The sequence below is a fragment of the Coenobita brevimanus genome, chromosome 61 (assembly GCF_032717465.1).
Source record: "Coenobita brevimanus isolate Jiangsu-jjx chromosome 61, ASM3271746v2, whole genome shotgun sequence".
Classification (NCBI taxonomy): domain Eukaryota; kingdom Metazoa; phylum Arthropoda; class Malacostraca; order Decapoda; family Coenobitidae; genus Coenobita; species Coenobita brevimanus.
The window spans coordinates 3,269,818-3,289,817 of NC_137014.1; the positions used below are offsets into that span (position 1 = coordinate 3,269,818).

The 20,000-nt window shown below is 45.1% G+C and overlaps 1 protein-coding gene across 1 annotated transcript in view; it reads left to right on the forward strand.

Moving 5' to 3' along the window:
• The window catches only part of Gprk1 (G protein-coupled receptor kinase 1), a 219,458-nt gene that overhangs the window by 116,393 nt on the left and 83,065 nt on the right, over positions 1–20,000 (forward strand). The window contains exon 2 of the mRNA XM_080275484.1: positions 7,453–7,529. Coding sequence (XP_080131610.1) covers positions 7,453–7,529 — 77 coding nt within the window. The remainder of the gene's footprint in view (positions 1–7,452; positions 7,530–20,000) is intronic.

A 20,000-nucleotide genomic window follows, 5' to 3' on the forward strand; every position in this document is an offset into this window, starting at 1 on the left:
ATAGTTAGCATTAATCACTACAAGAAACCTTCAGTAAGATAAGCAACTTCGTCTAAAAATAGCAAAGTAGATAGATAGATAGATAGATAAATAGATTAAATGAGCCAATACTTCAAGGGGTTGGAGTTGGGGTGAGGGGGTGAATGAAGGATCGATATGGTGAAGGTGATGTGAGGCAGGGTGGTGTGGTGTGGGGTGAGGCAGGGTGGTGTGATGTGGGGTGAGGCAGGGTGGTGTGATGTGGTGTGAGGCAGGGTGGTGTGATGTGGTATGAGACAGGGTGGTGTGATGTGGTGTGAGGCAGGGTGGTGTGATGTGGTGTGAGGCAGGGTGGTGTGGTGTGGTGTGGGGTGAGGCAGGGTGGTGTGGTGTGGTGTGGGGTGAGGCTGGGTGGTGTGATGTGGTATGAGACAGGGGGTGTGATGTGGTGTGAGGCAGGGTGGTGTGGTGTGGTGTGGGGTGAAGCAGGGTGGTGTGGTGTGGTGTCAGGCAGGGTGGTGTGGTGTGGGGTGAAGCAGGGTTGTGCGGTGTGGTGTGGTGTGGGGTGAGGCAGGGTGGTGTGGTGTGGTGTGGGATGAGGCAGGGTGGTGTGGTGTGGTGTGGTGTGAGGCAGGATGTTGTGGAGTGGTGTGGGCTGAGGCAGGGTGGTGTGGTGTGGGGTGAGGCAGGATGGTGTGGTGTGGGGTGAGGCAGGGTGGTGTGGTGTGAGGCAGGGTGGTGTGGTGTGGGGTGAGGCAAGGTGTTGTGGTGTGGTGTGAGGCAGGGTGGTGTGGTGTGGTGTGAGGCAAGGTGGTGAGGTGTGGAGTTAGGCAGGATGGTGTGCTGTGGTGTGAGACAGTGTGGTGGGGTGAGGAAGGGTGGTGTGGTGTGGTGTGAGGCAGGGTGGTGTGGTGTGGTGTGGGGTGAGGCTGGGTGGTGTGGTGTGGGGTGAGGCAGGGTGGTGTGGTGTGGGGTGAGGCTGGGTGGTGTGGTGTGGGGTGAGGCAGGGTGGTGTGGTGTGGGGTGAGGCAGGGTGGTGTGGTGTGGGGTGAAACAGGGTGATGTGGTGTGGGTGGGGTGAGGCAGGTTTGTGGTGTGGTGTGGGGTGAGGCAGATGTGTGGTATGGTGTGGGATGAGGCAGGGTGTGGTGTGGTGTGGGGTGAGGCAGGCGTGTGGTGTGAGGCAGGGTGGTGTGGTGTGGTGTGAGGCAGGGTGGTGTGGTGTGGTGTGAGGCAGGGTGGTGTGATGTGGGGTGAGGCAGGGTGGTGTGATGTGGGGTGAGGCAGGGTGGTGTGGTGTGGTGTGAGGCCGGGTGGTGTGGTGTGGTGTGAGGCAGGGTGGTGTGGTGTGGTGTGGGGTGAGGCAGGGTGGTGTGGTGTGGTGTGGGGTGAGGCAAGGTGGTGTGGTGTGGTGTGAGGCAGGGTGATGTGGTGTGAGGTGAGGCAGGGTGGTGTGGTGTGGTGTGGTGTGGGGTGAGGCAGGGTGGTGTGGTGTGGTGTGATGTGGTGTGGCGTGAGGCAGGGTGGTGTGGTGTGGTGTGGTGTGGTGTGGGGTGAGGCAGGGTGGTGTGGTGTGGTGTGGTGTGGGGTGAGTCGAGCCTACCTGAATCTCTCTCTCTCTCTCTCTCTCTCTCTCTCTCTCTCTCTCTCTCTCTCTCTCGTGTGCTTGGGTGAGTCAGCTTTAAGTCTGTGTGTGTGTGTGTGTGTGTGTGTGTGTGTGTGTGTGTGTGTGTGTGTGTGTGTGTGTGTGTGTGTGTGTGTGTGTGTGTGTATGTGTGTGTGTGTGTGTGTGTGTATCTGCATTATGTACAATTTGTATGCAGTTGACCTGTATGGATGTGTAAGTGTTTGTGTGTGTATTTATGTATGTGTACCTTAGTGTCTGTGTATGTGCAGGCGTGTGTTTTATTGCCAGTTAGAGTTTATGCATGTATTCGTGTGTGTGTGTGTGTGTGTGTGTGTGTGTGTTACAGATACATAACCTGTGCTCCACCACACCCTAGTCACACACACACACACACACACACACACACACACACACACACACACACACACACACACACACACACACTGAAATACACACATAACACAGGGGAGGGTGACATCACTGACAATCAACCCCTTTCCATCAACCTGTCCTAAACTGAAGAAAAATGAGTAAAGCGAGAGAGAGAGAGAGAGAGAGAGAGAGAGAGAGAGAGAGAGAATCATCATTGTACTGAACCGAAATAAACCCTTCCACCTCTCTCTTCATCAGGGTATCTCCAGACGATTTTATTCATCTTTTTAGTGATTACCTTTGGCAGTGAAGAGGAGGGGGGTTACTGATAGCCGTATTCTAACCCCTCCAGCTCCTTAAGTGTCTCGTAAGCTGAATAAAATCGTCTTAAACTAGCAAAGATAAGGTGAAAAACATATCCACGTCCTCCAAGGTTTCTAAAACCGTCTGGCGTTAGCGGAAGTGGAATTAGACGTCCTCGACCTGAAGGGGATAATCTTGTGGTGTAGGAGCCTGGTGGTGTAGTGGTTTGAGAGCGCCAGTCGGGGTTACGAATAGGCTTGGATCTTGTCGTGTAATCCAGTCATGCATAGCTACATAATGTTTTCATCTTTATCCATTCTTCGTCAGTTTTTTTTTTTGCATAATTAACGTTCATGTTGACATACAGATTTTATCACTATATACATCACTCTGTCCATCACTATATCAGTCACTATAACCATCCACCCTTTTCTCGGTGTCTCACTCCTCACCTTTCCTTGAGACTCACTCCCAACACATTTTCACCACTGATTAAATAATATTTTTCTGTGGCCATACTGTCTAAGCTATACACACTCCTCTACCCTTTGAAAAGTAGACTCATTAACTACTCTCTCTCTCTCTCTCTCACACACACACACACACACACACACACACACACACACACACACACACACACACACACACACACACACACACACACACACACACACACACACACCTTCACAGTCCCACATTCACAGGTGTGCCTCTTGATTTATGATACCTGCCCATCCCAAGCACACACACCTGAATGTTAATGAGGGCAAGTAACACACCTTCACGCACTCCTATATCACCTGGCCTTAACCCCATCAGGCCTAGGGTGTTGTAGATTTTATTCCTTCTGACTCAAGACGATTTACACAACTTGAGATTATTTTTAAAGAGGTCCTGCAGAACAGTCTTTGTCAACCCCTTCCCCACCAAGCCCTCCCCCTTACCTCGTACAGTCCAAACAAGTATTTTATTTTTGCTATCTGCTTTTATCTCTGCCATCGTACCTACAGGCAGCATTTAGTGTGGAAGGATAGCAGTTTCAGGCCAAGTTAAATTAAACACGATATAAAAGCCTTTCCTAAGTTAAAATGAAAAACGAAAACTGAGGCCCCAAGCTGTTTACACAAATCATCGCTGGGTATACCTTCACCTGGCCTTGCGGACAGACCCACCATATAACCTTCATGACCTTGCTGGCCTAATCAGTTCATCCCACCACCTCCATCTTGGCTGCGGTGAGGGGCTGAGCCAGATCACTCTTGATGGCGGTTTTGGGTTGGGGGGGGGAACCCACTGGAGCTGACCAGGTGGGGGAAGTGAAAGGTAAAAAGATGGCAGGGAAAGAAAGAAGGGATGAGTTGGGGCCGAGATGAGGAAAGAGATTGCCTGGCAGGTAGATCAACCCCGAAAATCCAGACTGTGGAAGGATAATCTTGCTCTATCTAACCTCCACCCCCTCTCCTCTTCCCTCCCCTCCCCTCCCCTCTCCCCAGCCCTTTCCCTTCCCCCACCACCCCTGCACATCATTGACTCATATTCTCACTGATTAAGGTCACTCCCCACCACCTCCCCCTTGCCATACTATTTATCCACATTGACGCCTCAGCTTTATGTAGGTGTAATATGCAAAATAAATCGTTAGAGAAGAGGTGCTAGTGAGTCCCTAAGTCAATGAAAATACAAGCCACACACACACACACACACACACACACACACACACACACACACACACACACACACACACACACACACACACACACACACACACACACACACACACACACACAGAAAGAGAGAGAGAGAGAGAAGGAAAGTCGGTGATGCTTGGGATGCTGCCTCAGCCCACATTCACAGAGAGAGAGCGGAAAAATGGAGGGAAGGAGGGAGGTGAGAGGGAAGGATGGTTGAAATAAGAGTGAAGATAAACCAGGTCGACCCCATATGACCTTGTCCTTTGACCCCTTGACCTTGATGACCTTATCAGTTCATTGACCCTTCATACTGCAATACTGACAGAAGTTTGGTCAAAATCAATCCATGGGTTCAGATATCCACACCTGTATGACCTTGACCTTTGACCCCTTGACCTTGGTGACCTGATCAGTTCATTGTCCCTTCTTACTGCATTACTGACAGAAGTTTGGTCGAAATGCGTCCTTGGGTTCAGGAGATATCATGCTTAGAATAGTGTTACGGATGCACGGACCCACACACGCATGCACCCACGCACACACACATCCACGCACCCACGCACGCACACACCCACACACGCACGGACCCACCCACGCACGCACGGACCCACCCACGCACACACACACACACACGCACGCACAGACCCACCCACGCACACTGGCATGCACGGACAGACCAATCCTCAGTGCCTCCTTCACCCATAGTCAGCACTGAGTATAATGACGTTCTCGGGGTGAAGGGGTTTATGTGGTGAGATATACAAGCCTAGCCTCTGCCCCCTACCCCTTCAAAGGTGTAATTATGGAGCCTAATTAGGGTTATAAATGAGACAGTAAATTAATTAGTTTTATTTTTTTTTTTTTTGCTGCCTCCAGACGATTTTATTCACGTTAGGGAGGGACCTCGTACTGAAGGGGTTATCTCTCTCTCTCTCTCTCTCTCTCTCTCTCTCAAAATGGCATCACTGACTTGAAGAGGTTAAAGGTAATTCTCTCTCTCTCTCTCTCAAAATGGCATCACTGACTTGAAGAGGTTAAAGGTAATTTCTCTCTCTCTCTCTCTCTCTCTCTCTCTCTCTCTCTCTCTCTCTCTCTCTCTCTCTCTCAAAATGGCATCACTGACTTGAAGAGGTTAAAGGTAATTTCTCTCTCTCTCTCTCTCTCTCTCTCTCTCTCTCTCTCTCTCTCTCTCTCTCTCTCTCTCTCTCTCTCTCTCTCGCCCCTTCTGTGTGTGTGTGTGTGAGAGAGAGAGAGAGAGTTTCCTATTATAATCACGTTAAATCATGGAGGTGGTGGCCAGGTGGGTAGGGATGTCGTCTGCTGTCCAAGAAAGACGTGAGTTCGATCCTTAGTCAAAGAAACCGTTGAATATTTGAATTTGAATTTGAATTTCGTTATACCAGGCTTGTATTATCTTCCACAAAACACACCAAGTCATAAAAATACCACTTCTAATACCACCACACCAGCCCTGAACCAGATACCCCTAGCATGTATTCAGTATGGACGGTGGATTTAGTGCTGAATAGGTGACATTGCTAGAATAAGACAAAAATCAGCCAGAAGGAAAGTGTGGGTGAACTTTTTGTAGTGACGGTATGGTATAATCAATAGTTAGTTTACAGTCTTACATGTGAGAGCCTGTAGCTCCTATTGCCTAACACCTCCTCTGTTGCGATTTATTTTTGGATATGGGTGGTTAGTATCCGTTTTGTTCGTTATTTATGCAGAGTATGGTGATAGAGTGATTTAGGTAACACAAAAGAGGATAGGTATGTGTAATAAGGAAAATAAATCGCTTAGGAAAAGGTGATAAAGAACCCTCATAACCGATAACACATGTGGGAGTATGGTAACACTGAATAATGATAATAATAATAATAATAATAATAATAATAATAATAATAATAAAGAGGTAACCATTTGCTACGCTGGGTGGTAACACTATACCTAGCAAAGGCACTCCAGTAGAAAGGGGCTGGAAAGGGACTACTTGGGAGGGGGTGTAGTGCTCACATAGTGCTACTCAGGGGCGGGCGAGGCTGGTCATGCACTTCTTAAATGTGGGGAATAAGTTACCTAGCCCAGGGTTCCTACGCTTCAGATGGGATAAAGAAGGTTGAATGATAGATAGATAGATAGACAGATAGATAGATTACCTACCTTCTTTCAGTCTCTCTCTCTCTCTCTCTCACACACACACACACACACACACACACACACACGGTCGGTATGGGGTGTTGAGGTACGTGGACAGGTGTTTGAGTCTTATTAAACATCTGTACTCATCTGTCTTATTGCATCTCTCTCTCTCTCTCTCTCTCTCTCTCTCTCTCTCTCTCTCTCTCTCTCTCTCTCTCACCTTAATGGACACTATTTAACATTTACCTGTGTTTTTAGCTTACCTTTAATTAGAGGGATGAGCAAGGCAGTGAAATGGATGGGGACAGGGCGACATGGAGGTGATTTGTTTGTGGCTGCCCCTCACGGGATTAAGGCGTCTGGCAATAGATACATAGAGAGATAGGACTGTTTTTGTTTTTCTGCGGTACCTGGTGATGATGATGTTCGTGAGGAGGAGGTGGAGGATGGTTGTGGTGAGTGATAGTGATGATGATGATGATGGTTATGGTGGTGTGAGTGATGATGATGATGATGGTTGTGGTGGTGCATGATGATGATGGTGGTGAATGATAATGATATTGGTTGTGGTGGTAAGTGATGATGATGATGGTTGTAGTAGTGATGATGATAGCAGTGATGGTGGTTTTGTGATGATGATGATGATGGGAGTGATGATTCTGATGGTAGTGTTTGTGATGATGATTTTAATGATTCTTACTTACCGCTTCTCTCGTTTGAGGTACTAGCTTTAATAATAATAATAATAATAGTTATGATAATAGTAGTAGTAGTAGTAGTAGTAATAATAATAATAATACTAATAATAATAATAATAATAATAATTTCACTGAGCATGGTATATTGTAGTCTTATTTTTACTTCCATTTTCCTCATCTTTAAATCCCACCTGCCTCCATCTTTAAATCCCACCTGCCTCCATCTTTAAATCCCACCTGCTTCCATCTTTAAATCCCACCTGCCCTTCTATGCCTAATTGGGGTCATTATGATGGTGCTAATGATGTGTAATTAAATCTGAAGTAATAAAAGGCAATTAGGAAAGACTTGTTTTTTTCATGTGTGTATCAAAAGTAAATTCATGGCAGCTTTCTTTCTCTCTCTCTCTCTCTCTCTCTCTCTCTCTCTCTCTCTCTCTCTCTCTCTCTCAAAAAAAAAATAATGTATAATTTTTCCATCCTATCTATTAGCATCGTCAAGAAAACATTGCATCTATTTTTTTTTAATTGTATTTTTCGCCAGTCAAGGTAGACTTACAACATTTTCTTTCCTCATTATTCCCCTTTATGTCTATGTCAAGGAAATATCGTGACCAGTTTTCTCTCTCTCTTTTTTTCAGCGTGAGGAGTGTAATGCATAAACACCTGGAGAAGATGGGCGAAGTTAATTTTGACAAGATATTTAACCAAAAATTAGGTGAGTCTTGGTTAGTTGTTGTGTGTGTGTTTTTTTTTGTTTACTTTCATTGTTTTTATTAGGGTTAATTTTTTGGTGTGGCGTTTTTTGGTTTCTGTCTGTCTGTCTGTCTGTCTGTCTGTCTGTCTGTCTCTGTCTCTCTCTCTCTCTCTCTCTCTCTCTCTCTCACTTATAAGCGTAATGTAACCTACTCTATAACATATCCTACCCTCCCCTGCCCTCCCCTCCCCTCCCCTCCCCTGCCCTCCCCTCCCCTCCCCTCCCCTGCCCTCCCCTCCCCTCCCCTCCCCTCCCCTCCCCTCCCCTCCCCTCCCCTTCCCTCCCCTCCCCTCCCCTCCCCTCCCCTCTCCCTCCCCTCCCCTCCCCTCTCCTCCCCTTCTCGTGTGTGTGTGTACGTGATCTTGTCTTTCCCACACTGTCACGTGCTTGGCCCAACACGTGCTTTCCTTCCTAATGTAAACAACTGCCACCCCTGTCCCCTGTTATGATTTGTTCCTCATGTTTGTTCTCCTTGTTCTTTCCTACTTTGTTCTCCAGTCTGTCGGGTGCTTTATTTTCTTATTAATGTCTTCCTTAACGAGTTGGCTTTGATGATAATTCGTGGGTTGTGTTTGTTTTCGTGTTTTTTTATTTTATTTTGTAATCGTGTTCCGTAATATGACTCTCTGATGTTTATACTCTATTTGGGCTTTAAATACTGTTGTTGTTGTTGTTGTTGTTGTTCTGGGTTCATCTGAAATGTGAACCCCGTGGACTGCAGGCTTGAGTTCCCCTTCATACAGCCCTCCCTTCGCCTTTCGTGGGATAGGGAGGGAATTGAGGGACGTGTATAATCAGGCATTGGAGCCACCTGGGTATATCAGTGCCACCGCGTGAAGGCATCTCTCTCTCTCTCTCTCTCTCTCTCTCTCTCTCTCTCTCTCTCTCTCTCTCTCTCTCTCTCTCTCTCTCAGATCGCGTGTTTAGTACCCATAACAGAATCAATATGTCGTCGTTCTGAAGATATTAACCCCCTGATGGTTGCGACAACTCTAGTACTGTTTTGTAGGCAACTCCAGACTTTTTTTTATTGAGCTCCCAAACAACTCTTCCTTAGTGATTCATTTTTTTTTATATGGGTGGCTGATATCCTTTTGTACGTTATTGATGCAGAGGATGGCGATATTGGAAGGATTTGTGTAACGCAGAGGAGGATACTATGGTGGAATGAGCAGAATAAATCACTTAGGAAAAGGTGTTAGGGAGAATGTTCTTTTGTACGTTGTTTATGCAGGGGATGGCGATATTGGAAGGATTTGTGTAACGCAGAAAGGATAGTGAGGTGTAATGAGCAAAATAAATCGCTTAGGAAAAGGTGTTAGGGAGAATATCCTTTTGTACGTTATTTATGCAGAGGATGGCGATATTGGGAGGATTTGTGTGACGCAGAAGAGGGTAGTATGGTGGAATGAGCAGAATAAATCGCTTAGGAAAAGGTGTTAGGGAGCTTCCTCAACAGACAAGAATTACGGGGAAGAGAAATCATTCCTTCATCCCAGGGTTTTAAAAAGTGAACCTCGCTTTATTTATTTATTTATGAAAAGAGAGAAAGAAAAGAAAGATAAAAGGAAGAGATAGAAGAAAGAAAGAAAGAAAGGGAGAGAAAAAGAAAGGAGTTGAAAGGAAGATAAAAGAAAGGAAAAGATAAAAGAAAAAAAAAACAAAAAAAAAAACACCCCGGATCAGAGTTTGGACCAAGAATAAAGAACTCTGTGTTTTATTGGAGCTAACACCAGTGGCTTGTGTGTTTTATTACTGTTAACACCAGTGGCCTGTGTGTTTTATTACTGTTAACACCAGTGGCTTGTGTGTTTTATTACTGTTAACACCAGTGGCCTGTGTGTTTTATTACTGTTAACACCAGTGGCCTGTGTGTTTTATTACTGTTAACACCAGTGGCTTGTGTGTTTTATTGGAGCTAACACCAGTGGCTTGTGTGTTTTATTACTGTTAACACCAGTGGCCTGTGTGTTTTATTACTGTTAACACCAGTGGCTTGTGTGTTTTATTACTGTTAACACCAGTGGCCTGTGTGTTTTATTACTGTTAACACCAGTGGCTTGTGTGTTTTATTACTGTTAACACCAGTGGCCTGTGTGTTTTATTACTGTTAACACCAGTGGCCTGTGTGTTTTATTACTGTTAACACCAGTGGCTTGTGTGTTTTATTGGAGCTAACACCAGTGGCTTGTGTGTTTTATTACTGTTAACACCAGTGGCCTGTGTGTTTTATTACTGTTAACACCAGTGGCTTGTGTGTTTTATTACTGTTAACACCAGTGGCCTGTGTGTTTTATTACTGTTAACACCAGTGGCTTGTGTGTTTTATTGGAGCTAACACCAGTGGCTTGTGTGTTTTATTACTGTTAACACCAGTGGCCTGTGTGTTTTATTACTGTTAACACCAGTGGCTTGTGTGTTTTATTACTGTTAACACCAGTGGCCTGTGTGTTTTATTACTGTTAACACCAGTGGCTTGTGTGTTTTATTGCTGTTAACACCAGTGGCCTGTGTGTTTTATTACTGTTAACACCAGTGGCTTGTGTGTTTTATTACTGTTAACACCAGTGGCCTGTGTGTTTTATTACTGTTAACACCAGTGGCTTGTGTGTTTTATTGCTGTTAACACCAGTGGCTTGTGTGTTTTATTACTGTTAACACCAGTGGCTTGTGTGTTTTATTGCTGTTAACACCAGTGGCTTGTGTGTTTTATTACTGTTAACACCAGTGGCTTGTGTGTTTTATTGAAGTTAACGCCAGTGGCTTGTGTGTTTTATTACTGTTAACACCAGTGGCTTGTGTGTTTTATTACTGTTAACACCAGTGGCTTGTGTGTTTTATTGAAGTTAACACCAGTGGCTTGTGTGTTTTATTACTGTTAACACCAGTGGCTTGTGTGTTTTATTACTGTTAACACCAGTGGCTTGTGTGTTTTATTGAGGTTAACACCAGTGGCTTGTGTGTTTTATTACTGTTAACACCAGTGGCTTGTGTGTTTTATTACTGTTAACACCGGTCATTGTGTGTTTTATTGAAGTTAACACCAGTGGCTTGTGTGTTTTATTGCTGTTAACACCAGTGGCTTGTGTGTTTTATTACTGTTAACACCAGTGGCTTGTGTGTTTTATTGCTGTTAACACCAGTGGCTTGTGTGTTTTATTGAAGTTAACACCAGTGGCTTGTGTGTTTTATTACTGTTAACACCGGTCATTGTGTGTTTTATTGAAGTTAACACCAGTGGCTTGTGTGTTTTATTGAAGTTAACACCAGTGGCTTGTGTGTTTTATTACTGTTAACACCAGTGGCTTGTGTGTTTTATTACTGTTAACACCAGTGGCTTGTGTGTTTTATTGAAGTTAACACCAGTGGCTTGTGTGTTTTATTACTGTTAACACCAGTGGCTTGTGTGTTTTATTACTGTTAACACCAGTGGCTTGTGTGTTTTATTACTGTTAACACCGGTCATTGTGTGTTTTATTACTGTTAACACCAGTGGCTTGTGTGTTTTATTGCTGTTAACACCAGTGGCTTGTGTGTTTTATTACTGTTAACACCAGTGGCTTGTGTGTTTTATTACTGTTAACACCGGTCATTGTGTGTTTTATTACTGTTAACACCAGTGGCTTGTGTGTTTTATTGAAGTTAACACCAGTGGCTTGTGTGTTTTATTACTGTTAACACCAGTGGCTTGTGTGTTTTATTACTGTTAACACCAGTGGCTTGTGTGTTTTATTACTGTTAACACCGGTCATTGTGTGTTTTATTACTGTTAACACCAGTGGCTTGTGTGTTTTATTGCTGTTAACACCAGTGGCTTGTGTGTTTTATTACTGTTAACACCAGTGGCTTGTGTGTTTTATTGCTGTTAACACCGGTCATTGTGTGTTTTATTGAAGTTAACACCAGTCGATTCTCTCTCTCTCTCTCTCACACACACACACACACACACACACACACACACACACACACACACACACACACACACACACACACACACACCGCACCAGATCTGCTCCTCTTCACAGGGCATACTCCCCCTTTGCACCACCACTACCTCAGCCTATCCTGCCCAGTTTTTGCTCCCCCCTGTTGAGTTCTGAATACTATTTTTGACACACACTGTACCAGCCAACCTTCAAAGACCATTCTCATACGATAAACACCCCATTGAAGGAAGGAAGGAAGGAAGGTAGGAAGGTAAAGAAGGAGGGAAGGAAGGAGGAAGGGAGGGAAGGAAGGAAGGGGAAGGGAGGGAGAAAGAGAGGGAAGGATGGCCGGAGGATAAGGAAGGAATTATTGAAGACAAGCAAGGAGGGAAGGAAGGAATGGAGAGAGAAAGAGAAGGAACGAAGAAGACAAGGAAGGAGCAAAAGAAGAAAGAGAGGAAGGGAGGGAGGGAGAAAGAGAGGGAAGTAAGGAAGACAAGGGAGGGAGAGAATCTAGGAAGGAGGATAAGGAAGGAAGGAGGGAAGGAGTGGTGTAAGGGAGGGAGAAAGAGAAGGAAGGAAGGAGGAAGGGAGGGAGGGAGAGAGAGAAGGAAGGAAGACAAGGAAGGAAGGAGGAAAGGAAAGGAGGGAGGGAGGAAGAGAAGGAAGGAAGGAAAGCTGGATGATAAGGAAGAAAGGGAGGGAGGGAGAAAGAGAAGGAAGGAAGGAGGGGAGGGAGGGAGAAAGAAGGAAGGAAGGAAGGGAGGGAGGGAGGGAGAAAGAGAAGGAAGGAAGGAAGGGAGGGAGGGAGAAAGAGAAAGCAGGAGGGAAGAACGGAAGGGGATGAAGAGAAGAGAAAGAAGGAAGGAAGGAAGGAGGGAGGGATTGAAGGAAGGGAGAAGGGAAGGAGAGAAGAAAGGAAAATGTGAAAGAAAAGGCGGTATTAAGGAAAAAAAATATGTAAAATAGAATGATGGAAGGACGGAATGAAGGAAGGAGGGAAGGAAGGAAGGACGAGAGAAAAGGAGGGAAAGGAGGAGGTAAAGAAGGAAGGAAGGAAGACTACTAGAGGAGAAAGAGGGTTAAATACGGAGAGAGAGAGAGAGAGAGAGAGAGAGAGAGAGAGAGAGAGAGAGAGAGAGAGAGTCACTGTATCTGTGTTAGCCTCCGGGTAATGAGGAGAAAGAGGAGGGAGGGAGGGAGACTAGCTAGGAGGGAGGGAGACTAGCTAGGAGGGAGAGAGGGAGGGAGGGAGACTAGCTAGGAGGGAGGGAGACTAGCTAGGAGGGAGAGAGGGAGGGAGGGAGACTAGCTAGGAGGGAGGGAGGGAGGGAGAGAGACTAGCTAGGAGGGAGGGAGGGAGGGAGAGAGACTAGCTAGGAGGGAGGGAGGGAGGGAGAGAGACTAGCTAGGAGGGAGGGAGGGAGGGAGAGAGTCTAGCTAGGAGGAAGGGGAGGAAAGAAATGGAAGAAGGAAGAAAGGAAGGTGAAAAGAGAAGGGGAGGGGAGGAAAGGGGTAGAGGGGGGAGGAGGGAAAAAGGGAGAGTGAAGGAGGGAGGGTAGAGAGAAGGAAGGAAGGAGGAAGTTGGGAGGGTGAGAGAGAAGAGGAAGAGGGAAGAAGGAAGAGGAGAAAGACGAGGAGGAGGGAGGGAGGGAAGAGGAAGAAGGAAGGAAGAAAGAAGGAAGCAAGGAGGGATTGAGAGGGGAGGAGGGGGAGGGAGGGAGGGAGGAAGGAGAAAGGGGAGAAGAGGGAGGAGGTTTGAGAATAGAAAAGGGAGGACGGGAGAGAGTGAAGAGAGGATGGAGAGAGAGAGAGAGAGAGAGAGAGAGAGAGAGAGAGAGAGAGAGAGAGTCCATTATTATATCCCATCCAACCCCTCAGGCTGCTCGTCCAATGTCAGGGGTACAGTTGCTTCTCCTTATTTTCCGGTACGTCTTTTTAGGCTGCGTTACGTCTCTGTGTGTTACGTCACGCCTGTTACGTTGTCTTTGTTACGCAGCGTCTCTTTTGCTACGTCACGTCTTGTTGGTAAGTTTCCTTGTTACGCTGCGTCACTTAAATGGGTTACGTTCCGTTGCGTCTCAGTGTTACGTTACGTCACGGTGTTTCAGACGATTTTCTTAAGCTTAGAGATGCTTTTCGGACAAGGGGGATTAGATACAGGCCTCGTCAACCCCTGCAGTACCTCGGGCCCCCCCTCAGCTGAATAAAATCGTCTGGTCGCTGAATAAAATCATCTGGTGGCTGAATAAAATCGTCTGGTCGCAGAATAAAATCGTCTGGTCGCTGAATAAAATCGTCTGGTCGCTGAGTGAAATTGTCAGTGTTTATGACTTACTGGCGCCTGCGTCGTGGGGTGCGGGGTATGTGAGAGTAACGCGTGCTTACTAGTAGTAGTAGTAGTAGTTGTAGTTGTAGTATTTGTAGTTGTTGTTGACGATTCGTAAGTGTTTTGCTTTCCGTGTGAGGAAGCTTCCTAACACCTTTTTCTAAGCGATTTATTTTGTTTATTACACCTTCCTGTTCTCGTCTGAGTTATATAAATCCTTCCAGTATCGCAGTTCGCATCAGAAGGAACGTACGAAAGGATATTAACCACCCATATCCAAAAATAAATCGCTAAGGGAGAGGTGTTAGGGAGCTTCCTTAACTGATAGGAATATGAGGTCATGCACACTCTCCCCGCCCACCCCACCCACATTGGAAGCTCCCAAACACCTTTTCCCAAGTGATTTATTTTGCTAACCACTCGTTACTATCATCTGTGCTACTTAAATCATGCCAGTTCCACCATTTTCAGCATAAATAAAATAAATCGCTGAGGAAAAAGGTGTTAGGGAGCTTCCTTAACCGATCCACAGTGCCCATCTTCACAGGGTATACTCATCTAGCAACACCATCCCAGCCCGTCCCGCCCACTCCTCTGCGCCCACCCCATTTAAACCTAATAGATGAACTGACACGTATTTCTCACAGGTCATTACATTGGTTGACCTCTGTTGATGACCTTAATTACTTTTTTTTTTGACCTGAGGTGATATGATTGCCCTGGAAAGACCTGATTTGATGACATTTCAAAACCCATTACTTTGATGAAAGGAATTTATTTATTTATGTATATATATATTTTTTAACAAGCTTTCAGAGGCATGATTTGTATTTGGCCAGTGAGCACGATGGCTAAGCGTCTCATGGCTTCTACCCCGTCTTTACGTATACCAGACTAATGTATTCAGCCTGGGAATTTTCAGACAGAGTTTAGATGTAGTGTTTACTCCAAAGTTAAGTTAAAGAGTGATTGGTGGAAGAGTGAGGTCCCTGGGCTGCTCTGTGTGGGTCTGAAGGTGGGTGAAATGACGTAGAAGAAGAGGAGGAGGAGGAAGAGGAGGAGGAGAAGAAGAAGAAGTAGAAGAAGAAGATGGAGGAGGAGGAGGAGGAGGAGGAGGAGATAAGAGGAGGACGTAGAAGGAAAACAGAGAAGAAGACAGCAAGAAAGGAAGAATAATAAGGAGGAGGGCAGGAGGAAAATAATAATAATAATAATAATAATAATAATAATAATAATGGGAGGAGGAGGAGGAGATAAGAAGAAGAGGAAGAAAAGGACAAAGAAGAACAGGCTGTAAGTTTATAAGGGATTTAAATATTCAGTGAGGTGATGCGTATACTGTAATTCTGTACATTATTTATTTTCGAGAGTTAATGAAGCTCCCTAACATCTTTCCCTTACCGATTTACTTTTTGGTATGGCTGATTAGTATTATTTTGTACGTTATTCATTCAGAGTATGGCGACATCTGAAGGATTTATATAACACAGGCGAGGGCAGTTAGGTGTAATAAGCCAACTAAATCGCTTGAGAAAAGGCGTTAGGCCACGAATGCCTGAATGTGTAGTGGTGGACAGAGTTGCACAAATAATCACCCACATTAACGCGTCTGTGAATCCAGTGGCGAGAGAGAGAGAGAGAGAGAGAGAGAGAGAGAGAGAGAGAGAGAGAGAGGCGGGAAAGGTGAATGAACTCTTGTAGCCGACTGTACCGGAAGTGACGTAATAAAGGAATACATGTGACGCGACTGAACAAGGCTGAAGTGGCCTGAATGGGGTGCTAGGCTAAGTGTGTTGTTCATTAGGCCACACAGGGAAGTAATTGGCTGTTTGTACCATTGCTGTGACGGTTAGGACAGTTGACGGTTATCGCGGTTAGCGGTTATGACGGTTATGGCGGTTGACGGTTAGGACGGTTACCACACAGGCGGGTAAGGAAGCTCCCTAACACCTCTCCCTTACCGATTTATTTTTAGGCCGGCTGGTTAACATCACTTCATGTGTTACCTGTGCAAAATAAGGTGATATTGGAAGGATTTAAGTAACACGGAAGAGGAAGGCAGGGTGAAATAAACAAATCGCTTAGGGAAAGGTGTTAGGGAGCTTCCATAACCATCGAGATAACCCACTCAGCTGAAGAAAATCGTCTGGGGTTAACTGGAATAAAATAGGAAGCAACCGTATTCTCGTCTCCCTAACACCTCCTCCTAAGCGATTTATTTTGCTGATTAGGTCTTGCCATCCTCTTCTGTGTGATTTAAGTCATTCCAAAATCATCAAACTCCTCATAAATAACGTGCAGAATTATATTAAGGGACCGTATCCAAGAATAAATCGCTAAGGAAGAGGTGCTAGGGATGGGCCAGGGATTTAAACCTTAACGCAGGTACACGATCGACTTATTTTTTTTTTTTATTCTTCCAAGTGACACAGATACACAGACATAGATATTAAAGCACATTCTCTTTAACATGCATCCACGCCTAGTTCGTGCTTCGCCAGTATGGGAAAAAGGCTTGTTGTGGCTGTCACTCTCCCCCGAGGTGAATGATAGATAGACAGACAGATAGATAGATAGATGGATAAATAGATAGGTAGACAAATAGATACATAGGTAGACAGATAGATAGGTAGACAGACAGACAGACGTAGATAGACAGATAAATAGATAGGTAGATGGACAGACAGACGGATAGATAGACAGACAGATAGACATATTGAACTGCTTATCACTGAAGGCAGATCCATACAATGAGTTCATTTTAAAAGTACAAATTTAATTCATTTTGTCCCAGTTTTGTCCCATTGTGTCCCAGTTTTGTCCCATTATGTCCCAGTTTTGTCCCATTATGTCCCAGTTTTGTCCCATTATGTCCCAGTTTTGTCCCATTGTGTCCCAGTTTTGTCACATTGTCCCAGTTTTGTCCTACAGTATTATGTCCCAGTTTTGTCCCTTGTCCCAGTTTTGTCCCACTCCCATTTTTGTCCCATTATGTCCCAGTTTTGTCCCATTATGTCCCAGTTTTGTCACTGCCTCTACCTGGTTGTGTGACGTCACCTGAGAGAGAGAGAGAGAGGAATAACCTGGACCAATTCACAGTAAGACGGATCCACGGTGGCCCATTCCCTATCACGTTCGTCTCCCGACCTGCGATGATCTGGGTGCGAATCAAACTGCGGCAGTCATTTTAGCAGGAGGGTGGTAGTGTGGCCATTTATATGCATACATAAATCTGCACCCCAATCACTTCATACCGATAACCTACACAGACACACACAAACAATGCCAGTACCCATCCACACACTCCTCCACATCCACACACTCCTCCACTTCCACACACTCCTCCACTTCCACACACTCCTCCACATCTACACACTCCTCCACTTCCACACACTCCTCCACATCCACACACTCCTCCACTTCCACACACTCCTCCACATCCACACACTCCTCCACATCCACACACTCCTCCACTTCCACATATTCTTCCACCTGCATTGCTCTCTTTTGTTATTCTCCTCTGATTCGTACTTGGTCAGCATGTGGAAAGGTAAATTCTGGTCGTCACCCTCCCAGAGAGAATGCAGAAAATTCTCTCTCTCTCTCTCTCCCCATGTGTGTGTGTGTGTGTGTGTGTGTGTGTGTGTCTCTCTCTCTCTCTCTCTCTCTCTCTCTCTCTCTCTCTCCCATGTGTGTGTGTGTGTGTGTCAGTGTGTGTGTGTGTATGTATGTGTGTGTGTGTGCGGTCAATAAATCATGTACACATATGTGGCTCCGATGTATTGAAACAAGATTTGGGTGATTAGTCTTGGAAAATCTGGTCGACTTGTTTACTGGATTTGCTTACTTTCTTATTTCTTATTTTTCTTTCTTTCTTTCAAATACTTTTTCATTTTTAGGTCATTCATTCTTGTCTTTAATAACTTCATATGTGGTAGAAATGTTCCTTTAGTAAGTACCTCCAGATGCTCTTATTATTATTATTATTATTATTATTATTATTATTATCATCATCATCATTATCATCATCATCATCATCATCATTATTATTACGGTACATTATTTTTTTTATTATTATTTGTGTTAATAGTAGTAGTAGTAGTAGTAACAGTAGTAGTAGTAGTGGAAGTAGTAGTAGTAATAGTACTAGTAAATGGAGGAGGAGGAAGATTTAGATCTTACAAAGGCTACACGCCTGTATGAAGTGAAATGTGGCAGTTCGAGTCCGTAGAGTGAACCGACTTCTGCGAGGAGGTTTGGAAACGATCTCTTCATTGTGTGCTAGAAATTGTGTGTGTGTGTGTGTGTGTGTGTGTGTGTGTGTGTGTGTGTGTGTGAGGGGAAAGGGGTGGAGTGTAGGCTTTCCACAACGGACCTTCTCAACCGTGTGGAGTCAAAGGCTTTTACTTTCATTAAACTCTCTCTCTCTCTCTCTCTCTCGCTCTCTCTCTCTCTCTCTCTCTCTCTCTCTCTCTCTCTCTCTCTCTCTCTCTCTCTCTCTCTCACAATTCTTTTTAAATCCCTTTCTTTCCCCTCCATGTTTTTCTTTTTCTTGTTTTTCTTTTTAATTTTTCTTTTTATTTTTCACCAACCCCACAAAGTCAGCTCTCTCTCTCTCTCTCTCTCTCTCTCTCTCTCTCTCTCTCTCTCTCTCTCTCTCTCTCCAGACGATTTTATTCAGCTTAGGGGATTGATTTTTGAACTGGGGGGGTTAGATGTAGACTGCTTTAACTGGCTTACTTCTATGGAGAGAGAGAGAGAGAGAGAGAGAGAGAGAGAGAGAGCGCACCTTAACTCACTTCTAAGGTGCTCTTCTGCTGAGGAAAATCGTCTGAGAGAGAGAGAGAGAGAGAGAGAGGGAGACCACCTTAACTCACTCACTCACCTCCCAATCATCATCACTACCAAAACCAGAATCACCCCAGCTGGCCACAGACACACATACACTAATTATAAGAGAGCCAACTGGGAGGCCTTTGTAACTGAAACAGAACAACATTTCGAAACAATAAACAGTACACCCATCACAAACATCAACACCGCTGTGCACATTTTCAATACAATTATACAAAACGCAGACAAAAGACACATCCCTAGAGGCAACAGAAAGAGACACAACCCAACTTCACACCAGAAATTCAAGGCCTCATCAGACAACAGGACACACTGCGACACTCCCCAACACCCCATACACAAGACACCATACAACAAATACAAGAACTCAACACTCAGATAAACAATAAAATATCAGAACAGCAAACACTAAACTGGAAAAATTACCTCCAAACACTTGACCACAAAACAAACATTAGCAAACTCTACAAAACACTAAACAGCATCACACTTTCCAACAGCAACACCACACAATCACACGCTGCCGTCACAACAACAGACACCATACCCTCAAACAAACAACAAGCAAACACTGTCATCAATCACTTTTCACAAGTCAGCCATCTAACCCCCCATCCGGCAGACCGACGTATCATCCGACGTAAGAGACAGTTCCCCACAGACCCAGACTATGCACCTTTCACTTACAACCAGACGAAGCACATCATTAACAACCTCAAGCACTCATCTGCCTGTGGACCAGACAACATAAGCAACATTCACCTTAAACACTTAGGACTACAAGACATACAAGCACTCACCAACATATCAAACTACAGCTACTCACACAACATAATACCCAACATCTGGAAGCATGGCAATATCATCACCATCCCTAAACCCAACAAAGACCCCACGTTACCCTCCTCACATCGCCCCATCACACTCCTCTGCACCCCCTCTAAAGTCACTGAACGCCTGATACTATAACTAGTCACACCTCACATTCCCCTAGCCCAGTCACAACATGGCTTTAGGCCACTACACTCCACAAACACCCTTCTTACAGACCTTACACAGAGAGTTTTCGATGGCATAAATTCAGCTAGGCCACCACACAGAACACTCCTAGTCACACTAGACATTAGCAAAGCTTTTGATGCCATCCCGCGCCACAACCTCACAAACAAAATACTCAACACAAACATGCACAATAACACAAAAAGATGGCTGGCAAACTATTTAGCAGACAGATGTGCACACGTAACATTTGCCGGTCAGTCCTCTAACATCAGAAACTTCACAAACGGCGTCCCCCAAGGATCTGTTTTGTCCCCTACACTC